Here is a 19668-nt window from a genome sequence, read left to right on the forward strand (position 1 = left end):
GGATTGTATGACTCATGCATCTTGCATTGTGTGTTGTGATTATTGTACGCCCTAGTAACATCAGGGTTGTAGCCTCCACAGGCACATCGTGGATGGCCAGATGGGACACTGAAAATCTATTATTAGCATTAGGCTGCCATAAATGGCCCTGGGTGAAAATTCTTAAACCTCCAAGGCCAAGAGATGCCCCAATGTCGAGACCGAGTGGATACATGAGAGCCTGAGTGCCGAATACCAGGAGGCCGCGTCTCCCACTGTATCGTGGTTAGTTGGGAGGGGGTGTGGCCTTACCTGCCCGAGAGAAGGGGACATAGCTAGGATAAGTTTGACTAGCTTATAAATGGGTCCGCTATCGACGTGTCTGGTAGATATTGGCTGACTACTGACCAGGCAGATAGTGAGGTCTCTTCCACTTAGATGGTCACACGTCAATGGGTGGCGATTTGTATGTAGAGTGTACTAGACCCCAATGATGATCCTAGAGATGAACTGTACTGATATGTGGACTTATTGAGCGGGAGTTGCATACTCATTCATTCACTATTCACTCGGGCTAGTGGTGCGCAACTATTTGTTACGTGTACCTTCGTAATGGCCAGGATTTCGGTTGGGGTGCGTGACTAACCTGAGATTAGGAGTTTACCACATTGAGTCTGACTATCCAAATTAGGTTTGGGACCGGTTTGGATAGAAGTCCCTTGTGATGGACCCCATAGCCTGTGATACTACGTACTATCATCCCGACTTCACACTCCAGCATGGTCATTCCATTCGTATCGCATATTGCATTACATCTACGGCATATGACATTTTGGGTTACTGTGTTTCTGCATTTATACAATCTAGATACGGCTGACGGTATTCGTGAACTCATCAGGAATTGTATATTACATTGCATCCTCGGCATTTGATATTTGGCTCCTTATGACTCCTCATTTGTATAGCTGATTGTATTGCGTACTCTGATATTGTATGACTCATGGACTGGTCGATATTTTCGCTTATTCTGATATCATGTGATTTATGATCTTGCCAGTATTTTCAACATTGTATGACTATGGCATTGTATTGAATACTTGGCACTTACCTTGTGCACATATTTTCACCACCCTTTAAGTTTGTTATAAGCTTATGCATGATAGATGCGTACAAGTGACGTTAGGTTGCAGCAGCGTGGAGCTTGGAGCATGTAACTAACTTTTGGAGCTTTGATTTTATTTTAACATATGTATTTCCCTTTCAGCATTGTATTCAAAGTTTATATTAATGGATATGTGATGATGATGTTGTTCTTGTGATTTGGGTATATTTGTGGTTATGCTTCTTATAAGATAAATGTATGCTGGAAAATCCTCCTTGTAGGATCCCAGGATCAGAATCTGGCGCATGCACGGGGGGAGCCAAGAATGGGGTACTACGGAGGTTGTTGGCACCAGATTCGGCGATCGAGAATTTTGTGAGCCTGGTTTCCGAGTTTTAGGCGTGACAGGTTCTGTCGGTCCGTGACAACACTGAGGTATTGTCTTGCAAGGCATCTACTATTTCTTTTATCATAGGATCGTTGGAATCTATAAAATGTGCTAAGCAATTGTCCAAAGAGTTGGGACATTCAGCTGAGAGTGACTCATTTTTCACATTGAAGTTTGTGATGATTTGCCCAAGGATTCCATCGTCTCTGGAAGTGGATGGATGTATGCTCTCTTGCTCTTGCCCCACACAGACAGATTGAAGATCAATAGGTGAAGCATTGATGCGAAAACTCTATTCATTGATATCACTCAGTAAAGGCATTGTATTGTCAAGAGTTAACAACTCAGATGGTGGCCTCAACTGGATGGTTTCAAATTTTAGAGTCATATCGGGTGACTCGTCTATCTCCCTAATCATATTATAATCTAAATTAGAGGAGTCGACCGAACATGCCCCAAAAGAGTCCTGTGATTCACCTGGAAGAGACTCTTCCTCCACATTTAAATCAAACATATTCTATGGGTGGAGTAGAACTTCCTGTGCCTCGTGATCACCTTTTTGGACCATAATTGAAGTTGATTCTAGTGAAATTTTGGATGTGCTCTCATGAATCTCATCCCAATACTTATCATCATCTAATTCAGTGTAGTTCACAAGTGGGATGAGATTACTTACCTCACACTGTTTTTTCTAAATTGGGTTGAGGTTCGAATAAACTAACCTTTTCCTCATCATTAAAGTCGAGTGTGTCATGTGAGTGAAGTGTGTCAGAATCATTATACTTGAAAGACACCTACGTCTCTTAATCATTCTTTTGGACTGTCATCGAGATCGACTCTTCGAGAAATTAAACCATATGCTCATTAACACAATCCAACTCTTCATTCTAAATTCCCGAGTTCTTAAAAAACGAGTTAGGATCACTCTTCCCGTATTGTGTTTTTGAATTGATTTGTGGCTGGGACGAACGAGCCTCCAATGTCTTATCGATGCGCAATGCAAGTGCTTCTATCGTTCTTCTGATGTCATCAAAATCATATATGTTACCCTGAAGTGACTCCTCTTGGATCGTTTCTGATTGGGTTTCAAAGGTAGAGGACCCAAGAGAATGTTTACTAGGGTGTATTGCTGGTTCATCTTCCCAACATTGATGTTTCCACTGATTATAGTCATACGGATCATAGGTGGGAGAATATGATGGCTGTTGATACATATTATCACCCATAATATAGTCTCTCATTGTTTTCTTCCTGTTTGATGGTTGATAATACTTTTCACTCCCATAATTCTAGCAACCCCAACATTCACATACCATTTCCTTAATCCGTGGAGTGTAATTATTCTCCCGCATATAATCACATAAGGACTTCTTAACTAGTGGAGCATTATATTCCGGTCGGTTCTTAATGATGGTTTCAGAAAAATTTTGAGACATAGGTTGATTTCTATCATAATCATCATACATCCCTTCCCAATATCTCTTAGTTATCTCAGTATACTAACGTTCCCACTCTTGCCTGGTGAAACCCTAACTCTGTATCTACTCCTAAAAAAGAAAAATCCTACAACAATATGGAATCTAGAAATAGAAAGAGAGAGAATTAGAAAGCAGTTACCAATTTATAATGTTCTATGTTAGAATCCTGCAAAAGAAAACAAAACAATCAGTTTTTAAAAACTGAAATCCTAAAATTAGAATGTTTCTAAGAACAAAAATAGAAAGAGGAGTTAGTTTCTAAAAAGGAAAGTTTCTAAAAACAGAAAATAGAGAGTTTCTAAAAAGAGAAAAAAAGGAAGTTGCTAAAATCAAATCAGGAAATTTCTAAACCTAAAATTAGAAAGTAGATTAAAAAAAAAAGAAAGTTTCTAAAAGAGTTAGTTTTTAAAATAATTCAGAAAATCCTAATCCAAAAAATAAAAACTAGAAAAACCCTAATCTTAACCTAATTCCAAAACTAGCTAATCTCAGAAAAATGCAACCATCAATCCCCGGCAATGGCACCAAAAACTTGTTCACAACCCCAAGTGTAGGGCTGCGATGTAGTAATAATCTCGGTGAGACCAAGGTCAAATCCACAGGGACTCTTGTGTGTCTTCTAAAAGTAACTAGAAGTAAAACTTGAAAAAGATGAAAACCTAAATCTCGAATATTTGAGAGAGTAATTATGATTAAAGTAATTAAAACTAATGAAATTAAAGGTAGGAAATAGGGTGCCAAAGATCCACTTGTAGCAATTAGGAAGCTATCGTGCATGATTTAAGGACACAACTGGAATCGGAGTCCTATCTTATTTGGTTGGTAAGAAGAGATTTGTCAGATCTCTGAACTTCTCATGGATCTAATCATCAATGGATGAGAGTGGTGAGGTTTTAGAAGTGATTCCGTCACCTAACCATGCCCAGGAAACAAGACAAACAACAACAATTTACCAAATCGGCAACCAATCATAAGAGAATTGTGAAAGTTATGAAGGATTCCATCACCCTACCATGCCCATGGGACGATGGTGAACAACATGATTTCCTAATTTCAAAATCTCAATTCAGGAAAAGAAGATATCTCAAGCTATCACAGATCAATTGTAATTTGAGTCACAACAAACCATTAAAAAATAAAAATATTCCTTCATAATCAAACTAGAATTTAGAGAGTTCAACAAAATATGAATCAAAACAAAGCAAACATCCCAATCACGCTACAAGCTTCACCTTTTAACCATAGCTAAGAGGTTTAGCTAACCATAGACATGATTGAACTAAAGACTCTTAAACAAAGCAAAAAGACCAACTAAAGAGGAAGAAAAAGAACTACGGACCCCTATTTATAATTTTAGGCCTTACACTTTCGCATTGAGTTGGAATTCTCTGAAACCCGCCTCAAATTTACGGAGTCCGTGCAAAAATTACGTAACGCTCGACTGGTCATGGGACGTCCTCGACCAGTCATGGGATGCCCTCAACTAGTCGAACAGGATGGAAAATTGGCTATTTTAGTCGTTAGACGGGTCGAGTAGGGTTTAGGACTGGTCGAGCATACACAGGACTAGTCGAGCCAGAGCCAGGACTGGTTCAGGGGTATGCAAATTCATTTCAAAACTTCGATTGTCTTCATTCTTAACTTGATTTTCTTGGATCTTTAGTGTGTGCATTCTTCATTCTTGGTTTCATTAGATCCAATCTTGACTTTGGTGATTCTTGAGCGTTAAATCCATGCTTTTAACATCCTTTTCAATCTAAGCTCTTAAATTCACCTTGCAACACAAACATAATTAAAATAGAACATTAAGCATTATCCTATTTATAAAACCAAGTAATAAATGGGGTCTAATATGCAATATTTGACCCTCAACAATAATCATGCTAGTGTACTTAGTCTAATAGGACACACTGAGAACATGCTTAGTATGACATCATGATACATGTCCATACGCATAATTTGTATGCATGTTATGATGACTGATTGATTATAGCATTGGGTTAAGATATTTATGGGACTTCGTGTGAGAAGGAGTTATCCCAAATGAGCGTGGTACGTGCAGGTTTGATGCATGATCGGATGGTATGACTCATGCATCTCGCATTTTGTGTGATATGATTACTTTGAGCCTTAACGACATCAGGACGGTGGCCTCCACAGGCACATCGTGGATGACCAAATGGGACACCGAAAATATTTGGTTTTAGTATATGGGCACTTTGGATGTCCGTGGGTGAAAATTCCAAAACCCCTGGGTCAGGGGATGCTCCAACGTCTAGACCGAGTGGATACATGAGCGCTCGAGTGCTAAAGACCAGTAGGTTGCATCTCCCATTATGTCGTGGTTGGTTGGAAGGGGGTGTGGCCTTATCTGCTCGAGTGAGGGGGCTGTAGCTAGGCTGAGTTTTACTAGCTCATAAATGGGTCTGCTATCGATGAGCCGGGTAGGTATTGGTAGACTACTGGCTAGGTGGATAGTGAGGTCTGCTATCCATACTTTTTCCTACATTAAAAAAAAATTATAATATGTCATTCATTCAATTACCACCTACATAATCATTCATTCATTTAATTACCACCTGCATAATCATTCATTCAATAATGAATAAATTACAATCTTTCATTCAATCGATTACAATTACAATAATGCTAAAAATACAAATCTTGGTGATTCTATGTACACTCGCATATGGCTAGGTGCATCCTTCATCCACCATAGATAGAAATGGATGCGAGTATCAATAGTCCACCTGCACATCCGATAGCTATACCGATAACTTCTCCTATGCATCTTCTGTAATTATTCGAAGGCGAACCACCACTAGAGGACTCTGCAACATAAAAACAAAGAATCAGCCAATTGAAGAAGGATGAAAACTAAATGCAAGGAAAACATAGAATTCCCCTGATGTAAACTAAATTAATGCTCCAAACAGCGTTCCCATGTGGGTATGTTTAGATCATCTCCAAAATCATATGATGTGATACTTTGAGGACTTGATTATACACTATGACATAAACATAACACTAAGGAAGTTAGTTAATATAATTCACTTTGTTGAAGTCATGCATCGACATGACCTGGATATGTTCAGATCATCTTCAAAATCTATTGTCTAAAGAGAACCATACAAAAAGCAGCCTATGATGGTTTTTGCTTTCTTTTTTTATTCTTTTTTTTAGCAATAAGATTTCATTAGAAAAGTGGTGAGATACTGCACCAAGCTACAACCTAAGAAAAACAAAAGGCCAAAAAAAAATGCCCTACAAAGGTGCGAAACAACCTCAGATGATTGGAATCCCATGGTTTAATCAATTACTGTGCACGAGAAGCCATTGCACTTGCATTCCCAAAATGATGCCCAGAAACAATGACTAGAATCCCATGGTTTCCTGCAGCAACAGAAGCCATATGTCTGTATTTCAAGTTCAAGAATAGACCATCAGTAGTCATTATTTAGGAGTTTATTTAGGAGTTAGGAATTCAATGAGAAGAAAAAACTTCTCAAAACCTTACCGGTGCATTAAGTCAACTTTTCAAAACCTACCAGTGCACAAGTTCATAGACATTCAAGAGAATCATCAAATAGAAACTCATGACAGCAATAACAGTGATTTGGGCAGAAGAAATGGAACTTCTTAATGGAAGTTCATCTACCCTGCCTAAATGGACATACCTGACATCATCTACATCTTGCCCCTCTTCTTTTACTTTTTTTTTTGTTTAATCACATCGGTATCAAGTTCAATCCATGCTCCATGTATTAAAGCTAAAATCCTGCCAAAAGTGACAAGATTTTCTGATTATTGCATTCCTATTCATGATGTTTGTTGAAGTATTCTGTAAGAATGGATCCTGTAGCTACAAAGCCTTTTTCTTAAATACATTTCAAGTTCAAACGCATTAATCCATATAAATGGGCCAACAAACTGTGGTTCAGATTTCAAACAAATGGGCTCAATCAGCAGCCTACAAATTAATGGATAATAAGAGAAAAATAGCTATGTGAAAGAGGGGCATTAATACCTGCTTCAGAGCCCCAACATCATTGGTCCCATCTCCACACATCAATACCATCCTTCCCACTGTCTTAAAAGTGGTCATGATAAGCTCCTTCTGTTTAGGAGAAACCCTTGTAAAGACTTGAAATTAGCATTACAACAACCTTCATGAGATGAAATAGATGGAAGACATTTCGAGAAGAAAACCAAGCAGATCTAACCTTTACATATGGGATAACTTGTAGAACAGCCGAAGTCAGTTGTAAGTAACATTTCAAAACAGTCCCCACCTATACAGAGATCATGGAAACACGATAAAGCTCTCTATAGGGGATGGAATGATGGACAACTTGGATGTTCACAACATGTGCACCATACACATGTTTAGACATGTAGAGGGGCAAGGCTACACACATAAGCACGTGGGATCAACAAACCTCTACAGATCAAAACCTGAAGATTCAAAATCAAAGACATCCAAAACTAATTAATGCACATGAAGAATTTGCATTTATAAACATAGAATAAACCTCCAAGGGCATGCCCCATGAGGGCCTGTTTGGATGCCATTAAAAATAAAATTGAATTCATCTCATTTTAGTTATTCCTAATTATATATTAGGGATCTTCTTTTTTAAAATTTTTTGTATAGAATTAAATGTCATCATGATAACCAACCATTTATGATCTCTGATGCACAACTAATGTTAACTAAATGAGATGAACTCATTTTAAGTGGCACCTGAACATGCCCTGAACCCTTAATAGGAAAGCATTTTCTAATCAGTTCTACAAATCTAAACATAAAATCCATGCTAAATCTAACCAGTTCTACAAATCAACATCAGAGGTCAAAACTAACAATTTCTGAAATAATCTTAATTTGAGGCCCTGCCCCATATAAAGATGGGCCCATGATTTGAGTTTGGATCAGTACATGTATGCTCATGAGTTGATCCTGACCTGTATTAGGTTGAAGTGTCCTGTTACCTGTTACAAGTGTGGCCAGTAGTTGTGAGATATAAACTTTAATTTGATAAGCAGTGTCAAAGAATATAAATATCAATTGTTTAGGAAAAAGATGGCCAAAGATTAGATGGTAAGCTACATCCAATTAGATTTGGTTGGGTCATGGCAAAAAGAGAACTTATAAATTCTTAGATGGGCGAAGAGAACTTAGATGGTAAGGTGCACCCAATCAGTTTCTCATATAGAATTTGTTTCCAGAAAATAAATTCTTTAGCAACTTGTAAATTCCTAGTTGCCAAACAGCCCAAAATACAGATTTGTTACCTCACATATGGATACAGAAGAGAAGATTATAATCAACTTATTTGTAAGTGTAAACAAACAGATGCATATGAGTTCTACTATGTGCTTGTAAGTAATCAGATTACATGTAAAATCATTCATGTTGATAGCTTCCAACATTCTCAATATGCAAAATCATTCATGTTGATAACTTCTAGCATTCTCAATATGATCTAACATGAACATTGCATGTATTTGGGGTTCTTTTGAAATGGGTTCTTTCGAAATGGGTCTGCTTCCATGTGTGGAATATGTTCATCCACCTGTAAGTTAGAGCCATAAATCTAGTAGTAGTGATTTCATACTTGTGTTTTTGTTGCAGCATTTGAATTCCCATCAATTTCTTCTTTCATATTATTATTCTTGGAATTGATCAAGGGATGCAAATGCAAAAGAGAGATGTTCATGAACCTTCTTGGTAAATAAGATTGATAGAGATTACCTTTGCTGTTTTTCATTCCTTATTGTGAAATATCCTTCTTCATACTAAGTATTTGTGATCAATAAGAAAGTTCATGGGCCAAACACATCAAGAAAGAGTTTCAAAAGCTACAAATGTCACCTCTTCCCAAGTGCTTGAAGCCAGTGGGTCAGATGAAATGATGCTCCTGTTAGTAACATTGCCATTCGCCGACTCTGCTAAAGCAAGTGAGAGAGTAGTCTCGATTTTATCATCCTTGTCATCCAAACGGATTGCATCCATAACAGAGAGCAGCTTCAGGGACTAATAAAAACAAAAGATAAAGATAATTAAAGATCCTTACTACAAGAAGCAAGAATTCAAACATACATATATTGCATATGCTTTTCTCACTATAGGAACTCTCAAAATTAAGCTCATGGGTTCTCCCCAGTAGCCTTTTGAAATGACCTATATACTATCATGTTATCTTACAATGCCAACAAACCCTCATGTTTCTGCCTTCTTAATCTTACTCAAAGACCAGGCATGTTTTTTTTTTTTTTTTTCTATAAATAGGCAGAACCTCTGATCACCAATACTATGCGAGTAGGAATTGGGATTACAACAAATAGGGAAGAGGCTCAACTTTAGACAGTTATTTTGCTAATATGATAAGTTGCTAAGTACAACAGAACGATTAATTTTCGTGATTGCTCAGATGTCTTCCTTTCTAGTCCAAACTCTAGGCATTGAGTCAGAATCATGGGTAAACAATGTTGAGAATTTGCAAACATTTTAAATGGTTACTCCCATTGTACAAAACAGAAACAACTCAGTCCATAAGCAATTAAATGAACTGCTACCTTTCCTTCATATGAATCAAGACCCTTGTGGCTTCTTTTCTTCCTTAGCATCTTAATTCCTTGGTACAAAATAGAAACTGCTGTGTACAAACATGAAAGCCGTAGAAGGAGAGAAACAAGGAGAGCTAATCGAACAAACATGACATAAATATATATATAAGAAAAATGGAATTTGCATTTATCAAAACACTAAAGTTTTGAAATAGATATATAAGAAAAGTGGAAACATAAAAGAAAAGTTCATGAACAAGAAACTTTTAGGAACAGATGATGCATAAAAATAAATAAATAAATAAATTATACCCTTCATCCATGAACCCTTCACATAATGACCAAAGCCCAAATCCAAGGCATCCGATAGCAACAGCAGCAATAACGACAATAGAATTGCCAAAATCTTCTGCACTTTTGATAGTAAATCCCCCAAATCTTCTTCGAATCTGCACCACCCTCAAAAGAACAAATCATGGGTTTTCTATCTTTTCCCAAATCCAACACAAACATTTTAAAAAATCATCAAATATTTTCCAAAACCACTCAACATTTATGCAGAGAATTGGTGTAACTATCCAAATGGGTGGGTGTAATCACCAATTCCAATTTTAAAAAAGGAAATCAGGAAGAAGATAAAAATCATGATTACCTCAAGAGAAGCTAGATTTCCTGAAAGACCCATGAATCGAAGTGTTGAGATCATCCTGTTTTGGATTCTGGGTGTCTTAAGAAACCAGCTTAGAAACCCTCTGTATGAGTTCATCAAAGGCCTGGGGCTGTAGAGAGAGAGGGTAGGCAGTGGAGGGAGAGAGAGGGTAGGCGGTGGAGCGAGGCTGCGAGAAAGAGGGAGAGAGATAGGGCAAGAAATGGGCACGGACGAATTATTTTAGGTGCGGATGATTTTTTTAGGCATGGCGATAAAGACGGACGGTCCTGTGTCAGGGGTTCCGTGGGGCCCACTGTGTTGCATGTGGTTCATCTGCTCCATCCATTCTTTTAAATTTTTTATTTTTGTGCAAGTACCCAAAAATTAGATAAAACAAAAGCCCAATTCGACCACACCAAATATAAATAGTAAAGGTTAGTTTCCATTATTTCATACGGTTCAAAGGAGATCAAAACTACATGGCCCCAAAATGATATATTTATCATATCTACACCATTCATCAATATGGGGAGATAATTTTAGATCTTGATCCCAAAAATGAGTAATTTCCAAGCCTCAAGTAGACCACACCACAAATAGTAGTGGGGATAATAATTCTTACCATTAAAACATTCATAGGGCCCACTGTAACGTTTACTTTCCATATAATCTGTTCATAAGGTCACAAAGAACTGGATGAAGATAAAAAACAAATATCATATTAATCTAAAATTTCTTTGACAGCCAAAAGGGTTCATTGGCAGGCGTTCATCCTCCAATGCTTTTTACATTGTGGTCCACTTGATTTTTGGATCTGTCGTATTTTTCAGCTCAAGCTGTAATGACCTGGGAAATTTTGTGCTTATCTTTCCTTAAGTAGTTGTTTTTGGGGTAATTAGCGCTATACTCGATTGCTTGTGAAATTCGCATCAATCACTTTAAATTCGATCTGCATTACTCAAAACGTGTAGATTAGTTAGCGCTATGTTACTCTGAAACTGGGATCCATCGCTAAATCCAGTTGTTCTGGGGAATTTTTGGAAGATCTGGATCGGACCTGGACCGCGCGTCGGAAGTCCGATAGCGATGATTTTAGGCTGTTGCGGTCACTATGTTGGGCTTGACCATCACCTCGAAAATCAAGTCCATGTGATGTTCTAGGTCGATTTGATTGAGTTCGGAGTGAAGAGTGTGAGAACGATTGGATATTTATTAAGCTTTTATGAAATCTGAGTCGTGTCGCTTGCGTGATAATTTTAAGCAATCTGACCGTTGGATTCTGACCCAATTTTATCCTTTGATCAGGGAAGGTGGCCCAGGCATATCCTTGTGCTTGTGGACCTGATCGAGATTCCGTGACCGTTGAATTGAGTGTGGTCAGCCACAGCTGATCTGAAGAGCCGGTCGGTATGAAAACTCAGCCTGACCTAGATCCATGGTCAGTGAGCTTAAGTCCGACCTTTCGTGGTATTTGGCCCGCCAGAAGTGCTTCGTTGGATCGAGAGAGGCTTACTTTGGTTATAACCTAAGTATACCTTTGCCCTGGGGTTATTTTCATCAAAGATAGGCTTATTTATAGTCCTTAAACCCTAGCTCTCTTTTCCATACGAATTTTTCTCTAACCCTAGCTTGGAAAGAGAGTGGAAAAGAGAGAGAAAGTGAGAGAGAAGTTTGGTGAATCATCTTAGATTCTTTCCGGTTCTTCTTCATCCTTGAACCTTCACTTTGAATCGTTATTCTGACGATTCTGAGTTCATCTTGGGGTAAGTTAACCTAACCCTAATCTGTGTTAGAGCTTAGATTAGTCTTGGTATTGTTGTATCTCATTTCTATCCTTGTTTTAGGGTATTCTATCACCGTTGACGAAGTCAACTCGTCTAAATCAGTTCGGTGTTTCTTTTTTGGTTTAAGGTGCGGACTTTAAGTGTATAGGTTATGGTTTTCAAGGCTTTCAATGCCAGTTAATGATTTATTCTTGTTATGGATGAGATTTCACATGCCAAATGTTATGTTTATGTTGTGTTCCTAATATGCATGTATTATATTGAGATTTGTGTATTCTATGTGTATGTATAAAGTACCGTATACGTATAAAATATGCACTTGTGTTTGCCATGATTATTTGTCGTGTATGTATGCTAGATGTATGTGCGACAACTCCTTGGTAAAAGGAATTGTCCAAATGCTTGTATTTCAACATACGTCATGTATGTTGTTTTATGTATTCTAAGTGTTTGTAGAAATGCCTGAATGATCTAAAGTGTAACTTATTACACTACTTGTGGGCGTTGAGAAGTGATTCTCAACACTCCTATTGATGTGTATGATTTCCTCCATGTCAGTTACATTCCTTGTTATTTAATTTCAAGCATTGCTTTGCTTTCATTTATGTTAAGTTGATATTCTTCAAATGCTTGAGTACCACATGATTGAAGTTGTTGTTCCATTACTATTCTACATTTAATGCGAATATCTGTCGTAGTGTAATGTGTTTGGGACTACGAATAGTCCAAGAAATCGGTAATTTGCCTTAAGGATTGTGGCTGAGATTGCTTTTGCCACGTAGGACGTATTAGACGAGCCCGAGTCGTATTAGAGTTATCGGCAGTGGTTTGGCCACGCGGAGTGTTTGCGCACTCTATGTCGTTCAACCCAACGTGCGCTCGTGCTAGTCGAGTTCGTCAAGTAACCCGATTGTCCGATGTATGTTCACCATGTATGGACGCTACTGTTTGAATCTAGGGTATTGAACTTACCAGTGAAATCCTATTAACCTTGGTACCTTGATCCGCAAAGACTCATGAGCCAGACATGGTGGTATGGGACACCGTGGTTGAGCTGTCGGCCTACGCTGGGGTGACGAGCCTTCCCGTAGTGATCAGTGAGCAACTGAACTCGTGAGCCGATTATGGTGGTATGGGACACTATATTCGTGCTGTCGGCCTACATTGATTGGTGACGAGCCCTTTGTAGTGACCTCGAGCATGCCTAGATACCGCATTGAGCTGACGACGCTTGGTGTAGTAACGAAGGTACGAAAGGCGTGCATTGATTGGTGACGAGCCCTTTGCTATGACCTACAACCATATGATCGTATGAGAAGTCTAGGACTGACGACCCTAGAATGGATCACTGTTTAGATGTTGATATGAGGAAGGTACTTTAGCTTCCCAATCCTACTGTATGAAAAGGACTAATAACAACTTGGTAATCATATCCATGCACCGCATTTGCATGTGCTTTGTAGATGTGGCGCACTTTGAGGTGGTGTCATGCGTAACGTAAGATGAAGACGCTGAGGGTGTACGTATGAGGGCATGCATCATTTTGCATACATCCTTGCATTAACAAGAGTACTTAGGATTTATTTAATTGTTCTGCTTTATCATTACTGCTTGATTGAACTGATAACATGTTAACCAGTGCCTTATTGTTCCATTGAGTTGATCACTCACTCCCATGTTCTGGAGCGGTGTTAAACACCCACCAGACTCTGTCTTAGGTTTTGATGTTGCAGATGTGGATGCGACTTCTGAGGCAGAGCGGGAGATGGATGATGATGAGGCTGCTTTCTCTTATATGCAGTTTTCAGATGGGTTCTAGCGAGCTTGTTCTGATGCGTGGGACTCTGGGATTATTTTTGAGATTTAAATGATGTAATCTTGATACTTGTAATTTTGATAATAACACTTTCATCACGACCTGGTTTGTGTATGTACTTCAGGGATTCACACTTGTACACATATATTTCTATAAGTCTTCCGCTTGCTTTATTCACTTATCCCTGAATTATATCTGTGTTTTGGCTTAATCTATTCCATGTTTTATGCACTAATACAATCAACATACATCCATCATTAAATATATTGCATAAGTGATGTTTTGGAACTCGGGAGCTGAGTTATGCTCGACCCCCGAATTTCAGGGCGTTACACAAGCCTTACGAAGATCTCCCCAAGTGGACAAACAGTTTGGATATAACTCATACCTCATGATGGGACCCACATAACTTGGTGACGTTAACACACCAACCACTCAGTGGTGTGCGGTACACCAGCCAATCCGCTTTCGCTATTTGTTTAAACGATCCTGTCACGGCTTCGTGGGGGCCACCAAGATGTATGTGGCTTATCCATGCCATCTATTCATTTTGGCAACTAGGTTTAGGGCATGAAATAAAAAAATGAGGTAGATTAAAGGCCCAAGTCAACCACACCACTCCCAAAAAATTTCAATGATAAGCACATAATTTTTACTGTTTAGTACTGTATGGTTCAATTGAGGCTTTAATTTGCCTCCTTTTTGGGCTTATGCCGTCAAATGAGATATTAAAACATATGGACGACTTAGATAAAACACATACATTACGATGAGCCCCATAGAGACCTTTATAGGACCGTCAATCTATAGTTGCGGGACGGTGGGTAGTAGCTTTCAGCTATGGACTGAAGCCATAGCAATATAGCTACAGATTAAATCCGTAACCATATATCCTTATAGTCCATAGCCTTTGATAATTTTTTTGGTGGTGCACGTACTATCATCCCGACTACACACTCAAGCTTCGTCATTTCTTTTGCATTGCATCCTCTACATATAACATTTGGCTTACTATGGCTCCTCATTGCATAGCCGATCTGCATTGCATTCTCTGCATGTGACATTTGGCTTACAATGGCTTTGCATTGCATAGTCGATCTGCATCGCATCCTTAGCATATGACATTTGGTTTATTATGTCCTTGTACTCGAACGATTATGGACTTGCCAGTACTTCCGCTTACTTTGATATTCATATGTTTGGCACATGCATTGCGCACACACGCACCACCTCTGAGCTTCTTAGTAAGCTTATGCACGACCGTTGCGTGCAGGTGATGATAGGTTGCAGTAACATTGAGGCAGGAGCGTGTGGCCGAGCTTTGTGGAGATTTTATTACATATATGTATTTCCTTTCAGTATTGTAATCAATTGCTTATATTAGTGGATATGTGATGATGATGTTGCTCTTGTGATTTGGGTACACTTGTGGTATTGTAATCAATTGCTTATATTAGTGGATATGTGATGATGATGTTGCTCTTGTGATTTGGGTACAATTGTGGTTATGCTCCTTTACAAAAAAAATCACTGAAAATCCTCCTTGTAGGATCCCAAGACAGGAATCTAGCGTATGGGTGTTGGGAGTCGAAAATGGGGTACTACGGAGGCAGTCGGCACCAGATTCGGTGATCGAGAATTTTATGAGCCCGGTTCCTGAGTTTGGGGTGTGATAGTTTGGCTGGCCTACCTACAAAGATTACCTTCCAATTAGAATCTAAAAATCATGGTATAAAATCTTTCAAACTTCAGCTGGCTGAACACCCAGTTCGGCTGGCCTAAGCTTAAGTTCGGCTGGCCTAAGTAGCCTGAATTTTGAAATCGTACCATTACTAGAAACTTAACTGAAATTCCTTGGGCTGGCCGAGACCCATCTTGGGCTGGCTGAACCTACCATAAATTTTGATCTTATGAGATCTGATTTTTATCTGAATGTTGCATAATTGGTCCAAGTAGTTAGGCTGGTTGAACCAGACTTTGGGCTAGCCTAACTAAAGTGTATTTAATATAAAATGTGTTTCAAGATATGCATGAGTGAAATACACTTAACCTATGGTCCAACTAGGTTTATACCACCTGTAGGTTGACTTATATGAAGTGTTCTGAACTTTAAACTGTTGCTTTGATCTTGCATTAAGATGTTGAGTCTTCTTTTGAAGTACTTGATCGAGTTGATATCTTGTCTTTAGTTGAGCTTACGATCATAACCGAACTACGAAATTTGACAAACTAATATGTGCTTTAATTATAAGCACTTACAAATTTTCTTTTGAATGTTTTGCCATCTTTTGGTTGTGCATAGATCTTTTAGAAAATTGGCATATGAAGGGACGAAGCGATTTGTTTAACGGCATCCAGTAGAGGGATATTAACCTGCACTTTCTTAAGCACCTCTAGAATATCCTGAGAGTTAGATAGAGGTTTTGGTACAATCAACTATTGAGGGAATGACACAATTGGCTTACACACTTTTTCCAGTTCTTCCTCTTGTGGAATAATGTTAGGTCTATCATTTGCATCTTCTTTTGGGTCCATTGGCTTTTCAGCCCTTACTGGAATAGATTTGTCAAATGTCTTTCCACTCTTAAGAGTGGTGATAAACTTGGCTTGCTCCTTTTGATTTGAAGAACTTGGGTCACTAATTTCACATTGTGGTTTTGGATTGGGGAGGGGTTGGGCTGGAAGAGTCCCTTTCTCTCCAATCGTTAAGTGTGACTCAATCCATTAAATGGCCTTGGTAAGGTCTTAAAAGGCATGTAATGTGCCCTGATTGAAAAGCTCTTGGTTTTGGATGTGTTTTAAAACCGGATCTTCCTGAGGCCTCTTTTGATTTAAGAGTTGAGTAAGGGCCTCTTATGGGTTAGCTGTTTGTCCATTCCTCCAATTGAAATTGTATGTATTCGAGGTTGGTCCATTGAAAGGTCTTTGGTAGTTGTTCACGGCATTCGATTGCTAATTCAATATCTCTTGAAAAGTAGGAATTGTTGGGCAATTTTCAATTGTATGTATGTTGCAAGTACAAATACCACAAACAACTTCCGTAGCCTTATTAGGTTTGATAGGTTCCGCCTTATTAAGTTCCATGGCCCTGACTTTTCTTGTGAGATTGGCCACTCTTGCATTTATATCATCTTCCTCTTTTAAAATATAAATTCCTCCCATTTCCTTTGATTGAGTTAGCTTAGAAGTGGTGGGTCTTGGGGAGGTATCCCATGATTGCATGTTTTCAGCAAGTTTATCAAAATAATCCCACGCATCACGGCTTCCTTGTTCATGAATTCCCTATTACACATCATCTCCACAAATTGGCGCATGGACGAGGTCAATCCTTCATAGAAGAAGCTTGTTATCCATCATGTTTCGTAGCCATGTTGTGGACATGAATTTATGAGATCCTTTTATCTCTCCCAACATTGGAAGAAGGTCTCGTCCTCTTTTTGTGCAAAATTCATGATTGCTTTCTTTAAGGTATTCGTTTTATGATATGGGAAGAACTTTTTAAGGAACTCCCTTATCATCTTAGCCTATGAACCAATGGGCCGTGGTCTTAAGGAATGCAGCCATGACTTAGCCTTTTCTTTCAAGGATAAAGATAATAATTTCAATCTAACTATGTCCTCGGACACGTTTGGGAAGTGTAATGTAGATATTATCTCATCGAACTCTTTTATATGCAAGTATGGACTTTTAAATTCTAGTCCATGAAAGTTAGGAAAGAGTTTAGCATTCCTGGTTTAACATCCACAATTCCTGCATTCAACGAGAATATCATGTAGGAAGGTGTACTCACCCCTGCTGGTTGTAAATAATCACGTAGAGTACTAGGCGGGGGTGCATGATGCACATCATTCTCATCCTAGGCCTCGTGTTGAGGTTGATGCATAGCCATAACTTCTATTGACTTAGAGGATCTTAAGTGGTGTCTAATCCAGTGATGGATAGGAAACCCCTCAACTAATCCACTTTCACTCAAGAGATAGAGAGTGTTATCACTAACCCACATGGGTATGAAACACTCACAGCCCTCCAACAAATACGCAACTAAACCTAAAAAAGGAAAACTACAGAAAATAAGAAATCCAAAAAGAAAGAGAATTGGAATGAAGTTACCAGATAAGAGTTGATATGTTAGGGTCCTACAAAATAGAAAACAATGTTAGTTCCTAAAAACAATTTTAGAAAATCCTAACCTAGAAACAAAAACTTAACCCTAATCCTAAACTAATTCCAATACTAATTAATCTCAGAAAAATGCAGTCGTGTTCCCCAGCAACGGCACCAAAAACTTGTTCATAACCCCAAGTGTAGGGTCGCGATGTAGTAATAACTCAGTGAGACCGAGATCGAATCCACATGGATAAACTTGTATGTATTCTGAAAATAACTAGAACTAGAATTAGAAAAGGATCTAAATTGAAATATGGAATAGTTGAGAATAATTGTGAATGAATTATCAATAATCAAAAGGGAACTAGAGCGCTAAGGATCCACTTGTTGCTATGAGGATACTACCTCATTGATTCAATAAACACAATTGGAATTAAAGTCCTATCGTATCCAGTTGGATGATAAACAATTCAAGCATAATTTAAACTTCTCATTGAATATTTCACACATGAAAGAGTATTGTGATGGTTGGAAGGGAATTCATCCATCCACCATGCTTAGGAGACAAGGGTGAATCACGAATTTCACTAATCTCACAATCTCAAAATAGAAAAGAAGATATTCAAAGCTATCGCAGCATCTATTGAAATTTGAGTCACAACAAGCCATAACAAACTGAAAATATTCCTTAAATTCAAACTAGAAGTCAATAAAGTTCAACATAAATAAGAATCAAAGTAAGATAAACATCCCAACACGCTATAAGCTTCACCTCTTAGCCCTAGCTAAGAGATTATCTAACCAAAGACATGATTGAAACTAAAACTCTCAAAGAAAACATAAAAACTAACTAGAAGAAGAAGATTGAGGAAGGACTCCTTAGAGTTCTCCAACACTTTACTCCACTCTTCCAACCCTAATTAGTCCTTAAAACTAATTAAGAGACCTATATTTATAGTATTTGCTTAGACTGACTTTGAAATTACATCAAATTTTCATAGCAGAGTTACACATTGGTTGGACCGAAGTAGAGTTCAAGTTGTGATCGGATTATGTTTCAATAGTTGCCCAATTTTGATCTAACCAAATTATCATTCGTTCAGACCGAATTAACTCTTCTTAGCGATGGAGCTTTTTATGCACTTTAGGTTGCACCGAATCCTTCCTTCGGTCTAACCGAACGCGATTTTGGTCAAATCAAATTAGCTCTGAATTTTATCTTTGGTTGCTAGACTGTTTTGTGCGATTTTGGTCGGACCGAACTACCCTATTTTCTGCTACGGATTAAGCAATCTTCTCTGGTCTTTTCTTCATCCTTTGTGAAATGGCCAAGCTATATGTCTTAGAGGGGGGTGAATAGGACTATGCCAAATTAAAAATAAATACAGCGGAATATGAAACAAAGAATAGATAGCACTATACACCAATCACAGTATAGGAATGGAAATCAACCTAAAATAGAGAAATTGAAACAAAAATTATTCTAAGGACAACCTTACACCAAAAACCAAAGTTTATGGTAGGACAACCTTATTTCAAGAACAAATAGAGAAACTGAAGCTCAAACTAATAAAGTGATAATAAGAGATAAATTGCAGAAATATAAATCTTAACTATTACAACATTCACCACTGAGCTTGAAATGAAATGATTACAACATTCACATTCACATATACATCCCACACATGAATAATTAAAGATATGAAATATAAACCACACAACCACAAAACACAAGGGATTATAGTGGTTCGCCTACTGTTCAACAATAGCCACACAGCTACTGCACTCCTAATAT

General features: G+C 38.2%; 1 protein-coding gene and 1 non-coding gene across 5 annotated transcripts; one reads left to right on the forward strand and one right to left on the reverse strand.

Annotated features, from left to right (window-relative positions):
- Positions 1 to 6861: 6861 nt before the first annotated feature.
- LOC131237196 (protein ROOT HAIR DEFECTIVE 3-like) lies at positions 6862 to 10360 on the reverse strand. 4 transcript variants are annotated; one of them, XR_009167103.1, is made up of 6 exons: positions 10170 to 10360; positions 9830 to 9966; positions 9527 to 9651; positions 8703 to 8984; positions 7171 to 7402; positions 6862 to 7064 (listed from the first exon to the last, which is right to left on the reverse strand). XR_009167103.1 is itself a non-coding variant. In XM_058234867.1 (5 exons), the coding sequence occupies exons 2-5, from the start codon at positions 9834 to 9836 to the stop codon at positions 7895 to 7897; spliced, it is 339 nt and encodes a 112-aa protein (XP_058090850.1). In that variant the 5' UTR covers positions 9837 to 9966; positions 10170 to 10360; the 3' UTR covers positions 7856 to 7894. The 4 variants fall into 4 exon arrangements, 2 of the variants coding, with proteins under 2 accessions (XP_058090850.1, XP_058090849.1); XR_009167102.1 differs by having other exon boundaries at positions 6862 to 7090; XM_058234867.1 differs by lacking the exons at positions 6862 to 7064; positions 7171 to 7402 and adding an exon at positions 7856 to 7939 and having other exon boundaries at positions 8823 to 8984.
- Positions 10361 to 17129: 6769 nt separating this feature from the next.
- On the forward strand, positions 17130 to 17237 carry LOC131238361 (small nucleolar RNA R71). The gene has a single exon (XR_009167761.1). It is a non-coding gene; the product is annotated as a small nucleolar RNA R71 (small nucleolar RNA).
- The last annotated feature ends 2431 nt before the right edge of the window (positions 17238 to 19668 follow it).

This window comes from Magnolia sinica, chromosome 2, assembly GCF_029962835.1.
Source record: "Magnolia sinica isolate HGM2019 chromosome 2, MsV1, whole genome shotgun sequence".
Taxonomy (NCBI): domain Eukaryota; kingdom Viridiplantae; phylum Streptophyta; class Magnoliopsida; order Magnoliales; family Magnoliaceae; genus Magnolia; species Magnolia sinica.